The following is an 18,873-nucleotide window of genomic DNA, read 5'->3' on the forward strand; positions in this document are numbered from 1 at the left end:
CCATCACACGTGCGCACACACACATGCACACGCACACACACACACACACACAAGAATGCACTCGCATACCTCAACTAACAGTTATCCACACAGCACACACATCCCCCCGCCCCTAGTTATCCACACAGCACACACATCCCCCCCACCCCTAGTTATCCACACAGCACACACATTCCCCCGCCCCTAGTTATCCACACAGCACACACATTCCCCCGCCCCTAGTTATCCACACAGCACACACATTCCCCCCGCCCCTAGTTATCCACACAGCACACACATTCCCCCCGCCCCTAGTTATCCACACAGCACACACATCCCCCCGCCCCACACACACACAAAGAACTCATTCCACAGCTACACTCTTGTCACTTACACTAAAGTCATGAGACAAAGGCCAAACTCTAATAAAATCCAATCTGGAACAAAAAGTTTATTAGAATAAAAATACATATACAATATCCAACATTAAAATGACTTCATGTCACATTTTTTTAACCTGCATTAGTTTTTAAAAAATGCTTTAAAACTCTATGCTTTAAACAATTTGCACATATGTAAACAAGTCTTAGATTACCAAAGATGTCATAATACCTGTTAGATATGGAACATCAACATTTAGGGATAGGAACTATGAGTTATACCTATTATACTAAGCATTTCTGTAAATTTTTGGGAAGGAAGAAAGAAGACAAGAATAACCCACTTGAGATGAGGTAAGCTACAGGATGAGATCTTAGGACCAAATGTCGGCACGAGAATGTTAAAAGCGTTCATGGAAAATTCACTTCACTTTCTCAGTGTTTGCATAGTCTAGGTTATTTAAAAACAAATTAAAAAAAGAAAAACTACCCAAATTTGATTTTTAGAAAAAAAAAGACAAATATCTGATTCTACTTAGGATCTGTGGGTAATTTTTTTCCCCTAAGTCTTTGTCCCATTTAGAAAAAAAAAAAAAAAAAGCAAACTGATACCAACATTCACAAGTTCACCAAAAAGAGGGGAAAATAACATTAAGACCAACATTTCAAGCTGCCTTTCGGAAAGAAAATTAAAAACAGAGGTAGATGGTTAAATATTAGCGGCCAAGTTACTCAAGTGACTAATTTTTGCCTTGGGATACATTTACTCAGCTTTTATACTTGAAGCCAAACAGTAAAGAACTGTAGGAGAAGAAAGGAAAACCTACTAAGAGTCATCTTCCTTGTGACAAAGAAAAGTAACCCAGGCCTGGGACCCCTGTTAAAGACGTGATTGTTCAAAGCACTACAGTTCATGCATGTATTAAAGCGAGAGAATGGGCCTTGCTGCTGCGCTTCTTAGGCGTATCTGAGGCCAGGCCTGCTCAGTCAAAGTAGGACTGAAGGGTGCCTCGGCGCCGGACGTCACAGGTCCAGCAGTGGAAGCCTCCCCCCAGGGAATTGGCGTTTCGAATGTTAACCTTGATGGTATTGATACCTGCATTGAGAGAAAAAGACAGGTCCGTTAGATGGACTAACATGAAGATATCCCAGCAGGGGGTAAGTCCAAACACCTGGAGGAACACAAAGGTTCAAATCCCTCAGGTCTATCCAGTCTGCAATGGTCTTTTCTTTTTTAATTTTGTTTTCATAGACTATATTTCATTTAACCTAGCCCATTACTGATATAACATCTTCAACAACAACAACAACAAAAAATGTCTACAGACTCAAGTTTTGTTCTATTGACTGTTCACAAATCAATAGCCTGGATGAACAGATATACCTAGCACTAAAATTAAGTACTAAAAAGTTAATTCTATACAAGCACAATAAGGGCACGTTCATCTTTTACAGATTAACTGTGCTAGACCACCTCAAGGAAAAACTGCATCAGAGCTGTAGTTTACTATCTAGGTCATATGGTTATTCAGGTTTCAGAGCGGATGAGACAATTGGCTTCATGGGGCACCATTTGTAAGGACACGGCTACACTGTGAATGGGCTACTCTATTAACAGCACTCAGAAAGAATACGTTACGTTAGACACGGTAATCTGTTCTTTTTCCTCCTCCGTTTGAGGGGCAGATGAGCTACAGTCACTACAGGGTTCACCGTATGGTGAGGAAGACAAGGAGGCAGGAGGGAGACTCCTCTGAGGCACTCCTATGTGGGGCTTTGAAGACTAAGAGTGGGGTTTGAACAGAAACACAAAGCAGATGAGGGATGAGAAGCATCCATGTCCTGTCTGGTCATGGCATACTCATCCTGAATTGGAGGGAATCGTAGCTATTTGAAATATAAGTTCTCCTTGTCTAAACAGACTTTAACTACAAAACCAAAACTATCAAATCAGATTATTGGGTGCTTTCCATTAGTTTAAGTTTGAGAAACAACAAAATCATAACAGATGAAAAAGCTGAACTCAAGTAATTTTGTTACTGAATGAAGGCCAAGGAAAAAGTGGCTTGGCATTTTGGGTCCAATCACTGGATTCTGCTCAGTTCAAAACTGTCAAGCTATCTTTTTAAAACCAATTCTACATTAAGGATGGATGCGGCAAATAAGAAAAGAGTCCTCTATGGAGTATATCTGAAATGTAGAACAAAATCTTAACAACCTAATTTTGACAAGTAAGTTGCCTGGCTCTTACCGAATTCACAACGTGTTAAGAACGGCTCACACATCAGCTGTACCTGCGACTCACATGAAATCCTTTCTTTCAGTGATTTAAATGTCAGGATAGGAAAACTGAGGCCCAAGTAAAAATTAATCCTATTCTTTAAGAGTGGAATGACTGACTGGCATCCTTTATTACATTTCAGAACCATTTTAACTGTTAGTTTTTTTAAAATCATTTTACATACCAACCACAGATCCCCCTCTCATCTCTACTCCCACCCTCCCACCTCTCTCCCCTGATGCACCTCCCATCCCCTCTTCCAAAAGGGTAAGGCCTTCCATGGGTAGTCAGCAAAGCCTGGTACATTCAGGTGAGGCAGGGACCAAGCCCCTCCCCACTGCATCAAGGGTGAGCAAGGCGTCCGACCATAGGTAATGGGATCCAGAAAGCCAGCTCATGCACCAGGGATGATGATCTCAGATTAGACTACTAGCAGTAGCCAAGAGGGTGCCTGAACTGGCCATCTCCTGTAATCAGATTGGTGACTACCTTAACTGACATCATAAAGCCTTCACCCAGTAACTGATGGAAGCAGATGCAGAGATCCACAGCCAAGCACCAGGCCGAGCTCTGAGAGTCCAGTCGAAGAGAGGGAAGAGGGATTCTATGAGCAAGGAGGGTCAAGATCATGATGGAGAAATCTACAGAGACAACTGAGCCAAGCTCATAGGAACTGAGGAACTTTAGACCAACAGCTGTGGAACCCTCGTGGGACTGGACTAGACCCTCTGCATTCGGGAGAAAGTTGTGTAACTTGGTTTGCTTGAGGGACCCCTGGCAGTGGGATCAGGATCTGTCCATGTTAACTGTTCTTAATGCATACACATGTCACTTTTCCAGTTGTGTTCTTATAAGCCCTCTGAAGCATGAGATTACCATTAAATTACTTCTAAAGGACCTTCAGTAATTTCTTCTTTGTAGAGGGCAAAGCAGCTCCTCTGAGTGTGGGTGACCCTCCACACATGGGCACCAGGAAACCAGCAGACTTACAGAAGACTGATTAACTATTGCCAATGGATGTTCCAGGAACTCACAAGGCTATGCTTATTAGAAATGAAACCACTAGCCAACTATAAGGTAATAATTTGGTACCTTAAGGGAACAGAAATTGAATTCAATAAACCATATGTTAGACTATGCGTGTCTTTGCTTCCGTTAGTGGTGAGCATTTACATGTGACAAGGTGGTGATGCATTTATCATACATACCCAGCTTCTCAAACATCTTTTGAATTGGGACTTCATTGGCATCTACCATAACACGCTTCTCATCTAGCATTAAGACGTTCATGGAAAGCCATTTGGATGACATCCAGAGGGGATGATCTGAAAATAGCATCAACAGTCAAAGCATGCGTGTCTGATCTTTTTTTTTTTTTTTTTTTTTTTTTTTTTTTTTTTTTTTTTGTCTAGAGCAAAGACTTACAAGGGAAGGGCACTAAAGTGACAGCTTGGTCCCCTTCCTGCTTTAGTTCCCATGTGAGAGCTTATTTTATTATCCTATGTTCCCCTTTTCTTTCTGACAAGTTTTCTCTACAACAGAAAATGACACTGAACTTAGAGTTGTCCTGCCTCAGCCTTCTCTGTGCTGGCTTTACTGGCCTGTTCCACCCTGATCTGCGCTGCTTGTGTTTTCAGTTAGTTTTTCTACTACTGGGGATCAAACCCAGGGCCTTAAACAAGTCAGGCAAGCGCTCTACCACTGAACTACATCCCCAGTTCTGAGAACTCATTTTAATTGTAGAATAATGTATCTACAAATCTTACAAATCAACGCACATTCATCAGACATTTGGAATTCATCCTGTCTTATTTTGAAAGTTGTATCTTGCTTCATATGATATTTTAAATTCTGTCTTCTCATTTTCATTTTCTATGCAAGAAGAACAACTCACAAACACTTGTCCTGGTCTTACTCTAGAGTCAGCCATCACTTTACTGCTCAGTGGGGAAATGTCATCTCTAGTTTGACCAGAGTTGGCTTTCTCTACAGGTGAAGATACTTGGTGACAAAGGACGTAAAAGCAGACATACCATCAGGGATGACTGGGGTTGGAGGAGTAACAATGGTCCATCCCGCTTTCTTGAAAAGATCAATCTGTAAGATCAAGCAGCCCAACAGACTTAAATCCACATTTGCCATTAGGTTTCTGGCAGTTGTTGTGATTTTGTTTTTAAAGATGGGGTCTGCCATGTAGCCCAGGCTGGCCTTCGCATTACACTCCACTTGCCTCAGCATCACAAGTAGTTAGGACTATAGGCATGTGCTATGACACTCATCTCTCTTTATCATTAACAGCTCTCTTGGCAAGCCATCTCCATTTACAAAATGAGGACACAAAAAAAATTTAAAGTTGATGATTTGGTAGGCTGGAGAGATGGCTCAGAGGTTAAGAGCACTGGCTGCACTTCCAGAGGACCCAGGTTCAATTCCCAGCATCCACATGGCAACTCACAACTGTCTGTAACTCCATTTTCCGGGGATCCAACAGACATACATGCAGGCAAAACACCAATGCACATAAGAATTAAAATAAATAAATCACATTTTTTTTTTAAAGTTTTAAATAGCCGTGGATACCTGTACTGGGTCTGTACAAGAATGGGCTGTTGACAGTGACACATGGATGGAGGAGGGACCCAGGGGTCCTACCCTTCCCCAGTGAACCATTGGCTACTGATAGAGTCATTGCCTTCACTTTGTATCCAGTGGTGATCCCGCTGGGCTCCAGTGGATAATCTCAATCCAGCTGTCACACAGATGGCCCTGGCCAAACTAAATGGGTCACAAAACCCACCCAAAAGTCATGAACGTAGAAAGGGACTGGCAGGGAGGGGTGGGGTTGAGAGGGATGGGAGGGTTGAAGAGAGAATGCATTGTATGTCTGAAGTTGTCAAAGAACAAACTTAATTGTGTGTGTGTGTGTGTATGTGTGTGTGTGTGTGTGTGTGTGTGTTCGCTTCCAGTGACATTAGAAAGCAACAGAACTATTAAAGCTTTTCAGGTTTCAAAATTTAAAATACCAAAGATACTTTCCCAAGACATTCTCATTAAGAAAAATTTAAATATCTCCGGTTTAGTTGTGAAAACAAACATTGTGATAATGCCAATCTGACAGCCTATCTGCTCCATACTCCCATCATTTTGCAGGGCCATGAATAAGGACAAATGTCAGGGATGTAGTCTCAAAGCACCACAGTTGCCACTAGATATCCATTACAAGTCAGCCATCTCCACATACAACCACACTCTCGATATATCAACACACTCTATTAAGTGAAATGGATCATCCTGGTCCTTGGGTATGAAAATAAGGGCTAGAAACTAGCTGTGCATGGTATGAAAGTACTTTTAAAAAGGGGTCCAGCAGCCTTGCAAATAACTCACTTCCCAGCTGGACCGAGAGGCAGCAGGTAGAAGACAAGAGGCTGTGAGCGGCAGGTAGGGAGCAGGGCCAACTTGGCAAATTGCTCCTCCCCAAGTGGGCAGGCTGAAGGGAGTCTGACCCACTTGAGGGGGAAGATACCTACTGCTCAGTGGCATTGCTCTGGCCACACCGAAGTCACTTGCTTATAATCCTGTTGAAAATGGTAAGGAAATCACAGTTGAATGATAATATAGTCAGACATGCAAATTTGATGCTTTGGCAACTGCAAAGAGCTAGAATCAAAGTCTGATGACCCTATACTAACCATCACAATGATGGTGTAGATTTCTGCACATTGAGACTCTTGCAAATACATAAGCAACTCAGTGTTGGATAATCATGCCATTGCTAAAATTGACATTTAGAACCACTGGGAATCATGAGAATGCTTAAGGTGCCAAGGTTCTATTTATTTATTTATTTATTTATTTATTTATTTATTTATTTATTTATTTATTTATTTATTTATTTTCTGGTTTTTTGAGACAGGGTTTCTCTGTGTAGCTTTGCGCCTTTCCTGGAGCTCACTCGGTAGCCCAGGCTGGCCTCGAACTCACAGAGATCCGCCTGGCTCTGCCTCCCGAGTGCTGGGATTAAAGGCGTGCACCACCAACGCCCGGCACCAAGGTTCTATTTATTGTTTAAAATACAGATGCTAGGCTCGATAGCTTTTCTGGTGTCCTAGGAACTCTCCTACCTGATGACATGGTCTGTCAGGGTTGGAGAGCACAAGACCAGGTCCAATGATGTTGAAGGTGGCGTCAATATGCATTGGGTTGGGGTCCTTGAAAGAGATGGTATGTACTCTGTAGTCTGGAGCAAGATGCCTACGCATCCACTCGATGCCCAGGTAGTTTGTAACCTGAAAATAAAAACAATCTTAAAAAATATTCCATTCTAAGTTTGGAAAATGAAAAGTATGTGGGACTTTAAGTTTTTAAATTTAGGAATAAAGAATGCAATAATGTATGTAGTCTGAGCCTTCAGAGCCAGCTGTTAGCAACCTGGCTTCTCTGTGCAAAAATATCTCTTCCAGCTCGAATGAAGTCAGCAGCGTCAAAGCACGGCTCGAACTCAGTCGTCACAAACTTTCCCTGAGAGGCCAATTTGTGTCTGTCTTCCACAGAATGGATGGGATAATCCTAGTTGGAACAGAATGAACACACACAATGCATTTATTTATTAAGGAACTAACTTACAAGGATATACATGATTTTAAAAATTAGTCAGATACCACCATTTCCTGAAACACTCCAATTCAACTCTAGATTGAAACACCCATAGGAAAGATGTCAGTCTGTGATGATCAATTCTGACTGTCAATCTGGTTGGATGAAGGAAAGCCTATGGGATTAGTGAAGCACATCCCTTTGTTATTTCCAGGAAAAAAAAAAAAAAGGTTATGAAGGGCTGTAGCCTAATCAATGGATTCATGCCTTAGTGGGGTCATCGGATCGCATTATTGAGAGATGGTGAAAGTTGGGAGGTGGGGGCCTCGCTGGGAGAAGGTGGGTCACTGGGGGTGTGTCCTTAGGGGCTCTGTCTTGCTCTGGTCTCTTCCTGAACCCCCTTTCTCTTTTTGGTCTGCCAAGTAGTCAAAACATCTCTTGCATGCTTCTGTCAACACACTGTTTAGCCAAAGCATGTGGGTGCGGCCAGCCAATGAAATCCAAACGATGAGCTAAACCAAGTCCTTTCTCACTTAGATTCTTTCCCTCAAGTACCTTGTCGTAGCAAACAGAAAAGTAATATAGGCAAATCAAAACAACAAAAGCACCAGCACAACAACAAAATGAAAATCTAGGCATGAGAGTAACTTCCTGACACTTAGAAACAAGTGGTACAGGGTGGCAACTGATTCTGAATACAATCCATGACACACATACACATGTATGTAGCTAATTACAATACGGAAGCCAGTGGGATGAAGTCACCCTTCTCCTTTAGAGAAAGAATTTGGTCCTGAGCCCAATTCGTACCCTAAAATGAGATGCCGTGTTTCTCCCTGCCAATTTTGGATGTGCTGGACTTATTTTTCATTTCTGCCTTTAAATCCCTAGAATAGTTTTTCATTTTAAAATTATTTCTATGTGATTTTTCTATGAATAATAGTTACCTTAATAAAGACATATATCCCTTGTATTTGTGAGGGGGATGGGTTCTAGTACTCCATAAATACTAAAATCTATGGATGTTCAAGTCCACTGCATAAGCTTAGACAGTGTTTGCATAGGAGTTATGCATGTCTCCTGCATCCTTGAAAACCTCTCTAGGCTAATTATAATCCTCAGTCCAACCCAAATGTTACATGAACAACCATTATGCCATATTGTTATTGAATGAGAGGGCAGGACAATTATCAAAAACAGTATTGATTTACAGTTGGTTAAATTCATGGAAGCAGGACCTGGAGGCAGGAAATGGCTACCCATTTCACCTCACTGTGAATCTGGCCTAGACACCAGATTCTTCTGCTGGAACAGGAGAAAGACTTCAGCCTAAAGAGTTGTGGCTTCAGCCTAAAGAGTTGTGGCTCCAGCAGTGAGTAGCAATGTGTCCTTAGGACAAGTTTTGCTCCCTGTGATGAAAATGATACCATTATATCACTCCCTTCTAAAGTTGTTTTGTTTTGTTTCAAGACAGAGTTTCTCTGTGTAACAGTCCTGGCTGTCCTGGAACTCACTTTGTAGACTAGGCTGCCCTTGAACTCAGAGATCCACCTGCTTCTGCCTCTCCAGTGCTGGGATTAAAGGCGTGCGCCACCATCACCGGCTCTTTCTAGAGTCTTCGTATAAGAATAAATATGATTGATGATATATCCTGAGCCCAGACTCAGTGCAGAGTAAGCAGTAAAACATTAGCTATTATTGTTGTTGTTACTCCTAATTTCATCTAAATATAATAATTTTTTAAGTGGAAATGCATAATATATGCAAAGTATCAGCGACTTCCGTTCTTACCCTTTGTGGATTATTTTGACGTCACTAAGAAGCCAGTCTATGCCTGGGGACCTACCTTGTCGTACAGTTCATCAGCCATGGTGGGCTTGGGTGCCGTTGTCCACTTGGCGCCACGGTGGAAGTAGTCTTTGATAAGTGACCTGTATGCTCTGTACTCAAAGAAGCGTGAGCGCCATGCCATGGGAGCCTCAATAATCTCATTTCCCACAACCATCAGGATGTCTCGGGGCATCGCACTGTATAAACCTATCGGACCAAAAGTTCCATGGCCACCTCAGTGATGCAAATTTCCAAGACATTAAAGTATGTGTAACATCACCTATTCATAGAAAAAGTTTACTAAAAACCTGTTTGTCTACATAATTATATAAAACAGGGAAAGAGGAATGATACACACTAGAACAGATTGTTAACAAGAATTCCCTGTTGAGTGTTGCTATCAAGCCAAAAATGGAAAGGAAAAAGTGAGAGAGGTTTTGAACCATCAAGCCTTCTCTACTTACTTGCAGGTTCATTTTTTTTTTTTTTTAAAGATACAGAAACAGAGCTCGTAATGGATAGGATCACATGGTAAGAACCAGGCTAAGATCATTCTGGAAAAACAAATTCTAGAACCCAAACACAAGAGCACTTGTGAAGTAATAGCAGTTTAGAAAAGGGAATGTTTCCATTCTCCCCCTAAAAAAACTGAAACGTGTGTACATGTGTCGGTGTGGGACTATGTGCACCAGAAGAGGGTGCCAGATCCCCTGGGGCTGGAGTTACAAGCTGTCATGAGCAGCCTGATGTGGGTGCTGGGAACGCTGGACCCCCAGGTGCTCTGCAGGAGGTGTGCTGGCTCTGAACTGCTGAGTCGTCTCTCCAGCCCCCCTTTCCCTTCTAATTTCCGTCATTAAGGAAAACTAAGGACAGTTCACGGTTCTTATGTAAAATGTCTATAATGTTTAGAATGTGGACACCTCAACTATATCAAAACGAATCGGACACTTCCTCAATAATCTCTACAGTTTGGAAGGATTAGCAAGTAAAACAGGATTGTTAAGAAATTCTAAGAGCATTCTCCTTACATATTCAAGAAGGAAATGGAGAACCAAGGCTCTTCAGATTACTCTCTTGACGGCACTTACCTGTAGACTCAAAATCAGGAGTCTTATACTTCAGTGACCAGTCAATGGGGTCAGGTCGCTTCACCGTCACGCCTTCCATTTTTAAAATATTGCACATTTCTTCAACTTCAGCCACAGCCTTTTTCAAATGGTCTTTGGGAAAATAAAGACCTCCATTTTTCTGGTAAAATGGCCAGTACTTTTCATAGGTGTTAGCCTAGAAGCAGAAGGAAGTAAATGAAAGCATTACAGGAGAATAACGCAGCTCAAGGTAGGTTCATAAGCTGTGAACAGCTATTTGTATGTTGTGAGAGGGACCCAGACCCAGACTGCAAACAGATCTTGTTCAGAGCTCATCCCCAGCACAGAGCACACCAGCCTCTACACAGACACCCAGGATTTGTTGAATGAAGATCTCTAAGTCATCTTGCTATATATTTTTAAAGATTTGTGTGTGTGTGTAATGAATTTCCTGGAGCTGGCGTTACAGTCAGTTATGAGCTGTGCCAGACATTGGTGTTGGACTAAATCAGGGTCCTCTGGAAGAGCAGGAAGTACTCTTAACCACTGAGCATCTTTCTCCAGCCCTAAATTATCTTGAGGTCTTTGATCCTTCCGCCTCAGATCTCATGCCCAACCCCTAACAGCTTGTGGGTTCCCAATACAGGCTTGGAATCTTCCTGGCCATGCTTCACAGACAAAACAGCACACAGACACCCCTGTTAGAGAGTCTCAGTGAGATGGAACGAGCAGACAAACAAAACAAAGGATAAAAACTTCTACACTAAGCCAAGACCCTAAACTATCCACAAACTCCCGAGTTCTTATGGGAAAGCTGCACTTCAAGAGATTTTTTTATGGGACAAAATAGATATTTTTTAACTGTGTGAAGATTATGTTCGCAAATGTTTGACATGTCTTAACACACATGGCTCACTTTCCCACTGGACCGAATTTGCACTTAACAACACTGTGCAGTGGTGCAAGCCGGGCTTTGGAGCTAGTCTGTCGGTGTGTCTCACACCCAACATCCCCCACCTCTCTTGAATTCAACCTCACATCATTCTGGGCCCCTTTGGAAGAAAGGTAATCTGGAATGCAAGTTCACCCAGTTTCACTATTCCAGAAGCTAAGTGTGTAAACACTTTCCAAAGGTGAGGTGCAAAACATAAAAATTGAAAGAGTCTATGTTAAGATTGTTTGGCATGCATCTAAGTTATCAGTCAGTTTAAACCATGCACACTGGTCATGTGCATGCTGTATATTACAATTACCCAGACAGATGAAGCAGAGAATCCAGACCCTGGGAAAAACTCTTAGAACTTCTCAACACTGGCAAAGTCATGCAACATTTTAACATTTTTTAGTTGAAAAACACATTCAACACAGATATTATTTTCAAGTTTTTTTTTTTTTTTTTTTTTTTTTTGTATCACTGGTTGACAACCAACTACTGGTTCTAATCATGTCTTATACATAAGGTTTCTACCTCAAATATGACATTCATAGATAGTAGTAAGTATTAAAAAGAAGGGGCAAAGATGGATTAAAGCCTCCAGTGCATTGGAATACACTTAGTTTAGCTAGATATCCATAGCACTTGGCAACCCTACCCAAGAGACAAGGTGCTCAAACACATGGCCTTTTCACATGCAAGGACCAGGTTCAGAGAGGTTGTGTACTCACCTCCTACCTGATTAAACAGGACAAAAACGTCAGTCCTCTGACTGGACAGTGTTCCAGATAGAGTCAGTGGCTTGGCTACTGCATTCTATACGTTTGAACATTTTCACCTTGATATATAAAGCCTTCGAACACTAGGATTACTTATTATGGTTCTAGTGCTTAAAGGTTTTTTGTTTTGGTTTGTTTTGAGACAGGGTCTCTCACACAGCCCTGACTGGCCTGGAATTCACTATGGAGACCAGGCTGGCCTTGATCTCACAGAGATCTGCTTGCCCCTGCCAGGTGTTGAGAGTAAAGGTGTGTGCCGCCACACTTGGTGTTTCTAATAGTTTTGCTCATCAGGACTGGATGATATGTCTATGTCAAAGACATTTTCCCCTAGGTTTATGTCTCTGCTTCCACATTTACCTTCATCTGACACAGAACAAGCTGAAAAACAAAGCTTTCAAAGACATGAAGGATGCTAGCTAATTAAGCTCTGAAAGCTGAGTTGTTGGTAAACTAAGGTCCCCAGGCCAAATCCAGCCAGGCTGTTTATTTTTATAAACAAACACTTAAGGGGCCTCACCACGCTAATTTTGTGACGTGGTGCCTGGGGTGGCTTTCCCATTACAGCGGCAGGGCTGAGAATTAAGAAGCTGCAAGTAGACTTCTGCTCTCTGCAAAGCTGGGATCATCTACCGTCTGCCCCTCTGCAGAAAACAAGTTTGCTTGTCCCTGTTCTGATTAACTTGACTTTGGAAGATCTATGAACAAATAGCAGGCTCAACTTCTAACCCAGGAAAAGACGTCATCAGCATGAAACATTGGAATGTTTTGATGGCTAATCCCCTCTCAGCAAAAACAAACTACGGGCAAACCAAACAACAGGGGGTCCTCTACTCATAGGCATTTAATCAGCCGCAGCTAGAACCAGAGGAGAATGACTCTTTATTTTCCTCTCTGACACATCCTGGTACTACTCCCCATCCATTCACCACGCCCATCTTCTTATGCCAGGCACATCTCCTACAGTCCTCTAAGGGACAAGAAGCCTTTGACAATTCAACGCTGAGTGACGGCAGACACCGTCAGGTCATCCTGCCAGACGCACGCCAAAGCATCTAGCATCAAGTATCTGTTCAGAGCGAGCCTTGCTTTGATATGAAATACTAAGTCAACTATTCTGGGAGAAAAAATTTGTTTGAACAAATGTTTCTGCAGTTTATAATCTGGCAAACATTGGGCAAAGTCCAAATGATCAGGGCAAATTACATTTTCTAAGAAAGATTTAGACGTTGTTTACACTTCCTTTATAACCTTGGTAAATGAGTTAGCAATCATTTACCAAGCATTTTCCAGACAATGAGCACTCTACTGTAGCACGGGATGTCTTTAATAACCTATGGCAGAGATGGAGCTGCATTCCTGGAAACTTTGTAGCCCCCACATCCTCAAACCCTCTCTGCAGAGTCTGTCTGCGACAATAATTTTCAAACACTCTCTTTGAAAAACCCTCTAAGAAATACCAATAGACAAACTTTTTGTTAATCTGGCAATATACTTATATTACTTAACCTTAATTAATAATATTTTTTGAAGTCCTCTATCAATGGCCTTATTAAAACTAAGACAAAAACATATTTACTATGTTTTAAAAAAAGCCATTAAGGTTTTGAAATAGTGCTTTCTGACCGATGTGTTTCTTGTTCTTTAAAAAAATTTCCAACATGTATGCCTTGTAAAATATTTTAAACTCTATTCACCTAGTGCCACTCTACTACATTATTTATCATTCTTTTCTTTTTGAAACAGGGTTTTGCTATGTGGGCTAGGCTGGTCTTGAACTCAAGATCCTCCTGATTCAATCAATGTCCTGAGTGCTAACATAGACATGTGCCACAAAACCCAGGCATTATTTCCTTCCTTCCTTCCTTCCTTCCTTCCTTCCTTCCTTCCTTCCTTCCTTCCTTCCTTCCTTCCTTCCTTTCTCCCCCCCCCCTCTCTCTCTCAAAACAGGGTTTCACTGTGTAGCGCTGGCTGTCCTGGAACTCACAGAGATCCTCCTGCCTCTGCCTCCAGAGTGCTGGGATCGAAGGCGTGCACCACTACTGCCAGGCTCTTATCGTTCTTAAGTAATCTATCTGTGTTCCTGGGTCTAGTGGCACACATCACCCTAGCATTGGAGGTAGAGGCTGGGGGATCAGGAGTTCAGGGTCATCTTTGGATGCACAGCAAGTTTAAGGCTAGCTTAGGCCTCATGAGACTCATCTGTCTGTCTTTCTACCTCCCTTCTAGAGGATGTATATATCTTCTGTTTCCTTTCTTTTCCCTTAATACCTAGCTTAGTCTATCACATAAGATAGGAGCAACCAGAAAAATGAATGAAATCAATATGGCTAATGCTATTGGTATCTACAGCTTATGTTCTCCCAGCATACTTTTGTGCTGTAACTGACAAACTGGGTCCATAAAAACTATGACTTGTACTCTCCATATTTGGGGCTCTTCAATATATAATTTTATACCTTCAAGCTTAATCCTGTTGGCAAACTTCATAGGAATTTTGCAGGTCAAGCAGCTGACAAGGCTAGTTTCCAACTTTTATCAAGTCACTAATTCAACGCCAGCCTCCGGACTTCAGTGGTGTTAGTTCCACAAGTGTGCTAAGCTACAAAGTCTGAAGTCCTAAGTCAAGTGACAAGGCACTTCAAATGACGTCTGGGAATGCTGATTCCGTAAGGTCATGCGGTACTGGGGCTGGAAGGAGGGTTTGGAGGTCAAGAGCACTTGCTGTTCTTCCACAGAACCTGAGTTCGGTTCCCAGCACCCACGTCTGGCAGCTTAGAACTACCTGTAACTTTAGCTCCAGGGGATCTGACACCCTCTTCTGGCCTCCACAAGTACGTGCACAGGCATGTGCACAGGCATGTACACACACACACACACACACACACACACACACACACACACACACACAGATACCTATAAATGGAAAACATTTAAGGTCAAATCTTATGAATGTATAATGGTCAATAATTTTAAAGACAGATTAAATGATAAACTATTACCTGACTTTGAATTGTCCCAATCAAAATGTGTAGGGATACTTCTTCTTTTTATTTTATATTTTTAAAAAAGACTTTGAAAGACCATGTCTTCTTTATTGTAAAATGTGAGGATAGCATATAAATTAATCTGCTTATCAAATTTCAGTTATCAGAACCAAAGGCGTATTCAGAACAATAGGAAGAAACCATTGCTGTGTCTGCCAGGTCTCACCCAAGAAGGACTTCCTTCAGAATGCTTCACAACTACCCAATGCTTGGCACAGCTCTTCCCTTAGCGATCCTCGCACTTCAGCTGCCTTGCCAGCTGGGTGGCACAAGAGACTTAGAACCTGCGTTAAGGTATACATCATAACTCTCCAAACGGAAATGAAGCTCCTTTATGTCGATGTATTTCTGGCGATAGAGGCACTGTTACAGACTTACTTACCCACTCTGCGGGACAGATAAAAATGTAGGTATCTAGGAAGACCTCATGTACACTCTGAGATGTATTTATAACTCACGATTAACAAGATCTTAGGCACTGCCTACAAAATGGAAGGAACCCTGATAGAACACTTCATCTGAACACTAGCCCATAAGGACCCTGGCCATAAGAATATTGCAAGTGAATATTAGGAGTTTAGTTTTTAAAGGGAAGATATTATTTATTGCTAGGAGACTCTGGAAGGTATTGGGAAAGACACGTTAGAGCTGGGTAGTGGCAGAAGTGGGTGCAGGGAAATGAGTGAGAGACACTTGGGTGGGAGCAAAGGCATGGTTCTTATTGGTCCTTGTGTGTTTGTTCAGGTCTGCTAAATCTCCAGCGAGAGTACTAGAGGAGAAAACAACTTGAACAGAAATAAGTACCTGCTAACTTGCCAGACTTAACACACCACTAAGATGCGGTAACACGGGAACTGGGAGTCCTGGAGTGCAAAGAACCAGCTTGTGGAGAAACCTGATACGGTGAGGGCTTTCTTCTCGGTAATGGAAGGAGGGTGTTAGTAAAGCAGAGGAATTGTGGGAGCACAATCAGTCACATGATCGAGTCTGGCTTCAGAACAAGTCTCTCCAATGGTGGCTGGGATACGGTCTGGGGAGGGCAGTGAGGGGGAGGCAGTGGGGAGCTAACAGTAACGGTCCAGGCGAAGATGAACTCCGGACCTAGGGCAGAGACCGAAGCGTGGGGCGAGATTCCTTTTGACAAAAAGGCTGCACGTGGGGGATGTGACTGTAGGAGAAATCAAAGATGGCTGGTGTTTTGATCTGATTAAGCGAAACTGCCAAAAAAATTAAAAGGAAGAAATGAAGATTCTGGCTTAAAGATGTCCCGCAACGGGAACTCCAGCTGATACACTGTGGCAGTATCCACCATGGAGTCCACAGTGTAGACCTAGGCTGGGTGGCGCATGGGGGAGGGGTCTGGACTGGAGGGAAGGAGGCCGGAAGGAGGAAAGTGCAACAACAGGTTCACAAGTTGTGAAGGGAGATATGGAGGAATACCCAAAGAATAACCTCCCAGGAAAGTTCTCTTCCACTCCCAGAGGCGTTTCAAGAAGGAAGCAATGTGTAAATATTACCAAATACTGGAGGTATCAAGCACAATTACTTAAAATGACTCCCCTGCCCCACTGAGGGGAAAGCCGATGCAGAAGAGGGCGGGAGCAGAATCAGGCTGCAGATGCTGAGGAGAGAACCCGCTGGAAAACTCTTGCTTACCTTCACCTCCACCGTGAATGGTGGGACACAGGCATTTTCTGCTCTGCCCACTATCACTTCCTCTAAAGGGTCCCATTCGTTGTAAGAGGAGACGGGGCAGTTCTTGGGCAGAGGATCGGTGGCCTTGTCTTCAGCCGCAAAGGAATTCCGGGAGGAAGCTGTAGCTGCCTGGGTGCTCTGGAAAGTTCGCTGCACCCATCCTGTCAAGGATCCTCCAAGCTTAAGAAACAAAAACAAACAAAAAAACTCAAACAAGGTGGGGTTAAAGTCTGAGCACCCAGGATAACACAGACAGACATCTACTTTAGGAGACACCAAAATGTTAGTTAATGGAGGGGTTGTGGGTTACTTAAAACAAACAAACAAGCCACACAACTTTCTTTGTGTGATTATAGATTTTGTTGATTATAGATTTTGCTTTTGTTTGTTTATGTTAAAAGCTGTAACTTTTTAAAACCTCTGGGAAGATCTGGTTCCTGGCTACCAAATCCCCCATTTGCATTTCAGAATAATACAAACAAGCTTTCAGAAACTTTCACAGAAGACAGGTCATTCTCTTCCCTAAGTAAGTGCCTTGCTGTGTCGGACTGGGGGAGGAAGTCTTCCTTCCTTGGTCTGGTAGGTTACTAAAATTAGGCTCTTTTTACAGAAAATAACATGGAATCATTTGAAAAGATCTTATCTTTCAGAATAAGCAGCTCAACCTATTTTTTTTTTAAGTCTCTGACATATACTTCACATTCTTTAGCATTTCAAATCGGAGAGTGACCAACTGTCGAAACTGCACCAAATTACAGATGGTCCATGGTTCCCTAGCTACCTACCATAAGGACCAACCCAGACAGGCACAGAATTTAAACTTAAAAGTTGATCTAAGCATGTCAAAACGTCTTTTAAAAATACAGGCCTAGGTAACCTAGAGCGGGTAGATTCCCTCACCTCCTCCCCTGCGCCAGCCTCACCCCGCCCCCTAATCTCAATCAGGCTGTTAAAATTCCTCCAGAAGGGGGCTGGAGGGACCCCAAGGGTGGAGACCCACAGCAAGAGGGCGAGTGACAGCTGTTCAGGAACCAGCTGCTGGCAGACCTCATCTGCCAAAGCTATTCCTGTTGAGGAGCTAGGGAGAGTCTGCAGGCATGCGCGACAAACTAGGGAAGCAGAGGGCAGGACGGAGCGGCAGGTGGGGAACAAGATAGACTCATTCCAACTCCCCTGTAAGCCCAGGGAATCCATGTTACAACTGGAGTCAGCAACTCCATCCACCCACCCACTTGCATCTTCCCAGAAAAAGCGCCTTCGCGGGCAGCCGAACCCAGACCACGCCACGGTCTTACTGGGGAGTGCAGTCCCCCTCTGGGTCCCCACCCTGAGTCGCGCAGAGGTCCCGAGGCCGCGGAGGAACGCACCCGAGAACCGATGTAGTGCACCGCCTCGGCGCCTCGGCTGCCGCCGCGCAGACACCGCACCCTCAGCATCGCTCAGGTCCTGGCTGCTCCGCGTGCACAAGGTCCCAGCCACCGCCCTCGCGCCAGCTCCCAGCCTGCGGCCGCGCGCGCTCCTTTTGTAGCCGCGCCCTGGGCCCGGCCTATTGGCTGCCGGGAACAGGTGGCCTCAGCGCCCGCGGGTCACGTCCCCTCGGCTTGCCCTTTTTTAGCTCTTGCGTCCGTCCGTCCGGTACTGGCTCAAGGGAGCGCCGCGAAGCCTCACAGGGAGGCTGCCCGATGCCTCCTCGTCCATGTGGTCCGTTCCTCTATCTAGTTGGAAGTCCATTTTTTTTTTGCAACCTGAATTTGCAAAGGCCAAGGACAGTCTTGAGCTTAAATTCGGGTTTGTGCACTGACTCAGAACCCAAGGTGACACCGAGTGAAACGATCCTGTGTTAGCTTCCTAGGTTTGCGATCCGCGTCTGTGGGGTGGTCTTTAGAACACTGGCCCTTTCAGTGGGGTTTGGCTAGGCGCAAACTCAGCCTTGAAAACAGACAGACATTAAGTCAGAAATAAAGGAGGGCTGCGGATAGCTTTCCCTTCCGAAGCACGTCTTTAAAAGATTTCTTTCGAAACTGTGCTTGATTGCATTGTTTCCTTGCAGCGCCGTCTTACCCGGGTTTGGAGAACTAAAAGTAGAGAACTCTAATAGACACGTCGCTTCTTAACGGAAGAGACAAACGCTTTGAGTAAATCTCCTTGTGATTTTTAAAAACGCTCTTCTGTGCTTTAGAGTCTGGCTGTGTAGCTCAGTCCAGCCTCGAGCGCACCATTCTCCTTCATTCTGTGATTACCGGCTTCTTTGTGGTCTCTTCTGG

At 43.5% G+C, this 18,873-nt stretch overlaps 1 protein-coding gene across 2 annotated transcripts; it reads right to left on the reverse strand.

Moving 5' to 3' along the window:
• Positions 1-405: 405 nt before the first annotated feature.
• Gatm (glycine amidinotransferase) lies at positions 406-18,192 on the reverse strand. 2 transcript variants are annotated; one of them, XM_006981392.4, is made up of 9 exons: positions 17,977-18,192; positions 16,571-16,789; positions 10,155-10,350; positions 9,083-9,273; positions 7,072-7,209; positions 6,765-6,929; positions 4,674-4,737; positions 3,849-3,965; positions 406-1,455 (listed from the first exon to the last, which is right to left on the reverse strand). In XM_006981392.4, exons 1-9 carry the CDS (start codon positions 18,043-18,045, stop codon positions 1,343-1,345), a joined length of 1,272 nt encoding a protein of 423 aa, XP_006981454.1. In that variant the 5' UTR covers positions 18,046-18,192; the 3' UTR covers positions 406-1,342. The 2 variants fall into 2 exon arrangements, with proteins under 2 accessions (XP_006981454.1, XP_076426624.1); XM_076570509.1 differs by lacking the exons at positions 406-1,455; positions 3,849-3,965; positions 4,674-4,737 and adding an exon at positions 6,339-6,469 and having other exon boundaries at positions 6,695-6,929; positions 17,977-18,134.
• Positions 18,193-18,873: the final 681 nt, after the last annotated feature.

The sequence above is a fragment of the Peromyscus maniculatus genome, chromosome 4, assembly GCF_049852395.1.
Source record: "Peromyscus maniculatus bairdii isolate BWxNUB_F1_BW_parent chromosome 4, HU_Pman_BW_mat_3.1, whole genome shotgun sequence".
Taxonomy (NCBI): domain Eukaryota; kingdom Metazoa; phylum Chordata; class Mammalia; order Rodentia; family Cricetidae; genus Peromyscus; species Peromyscus maniculatus.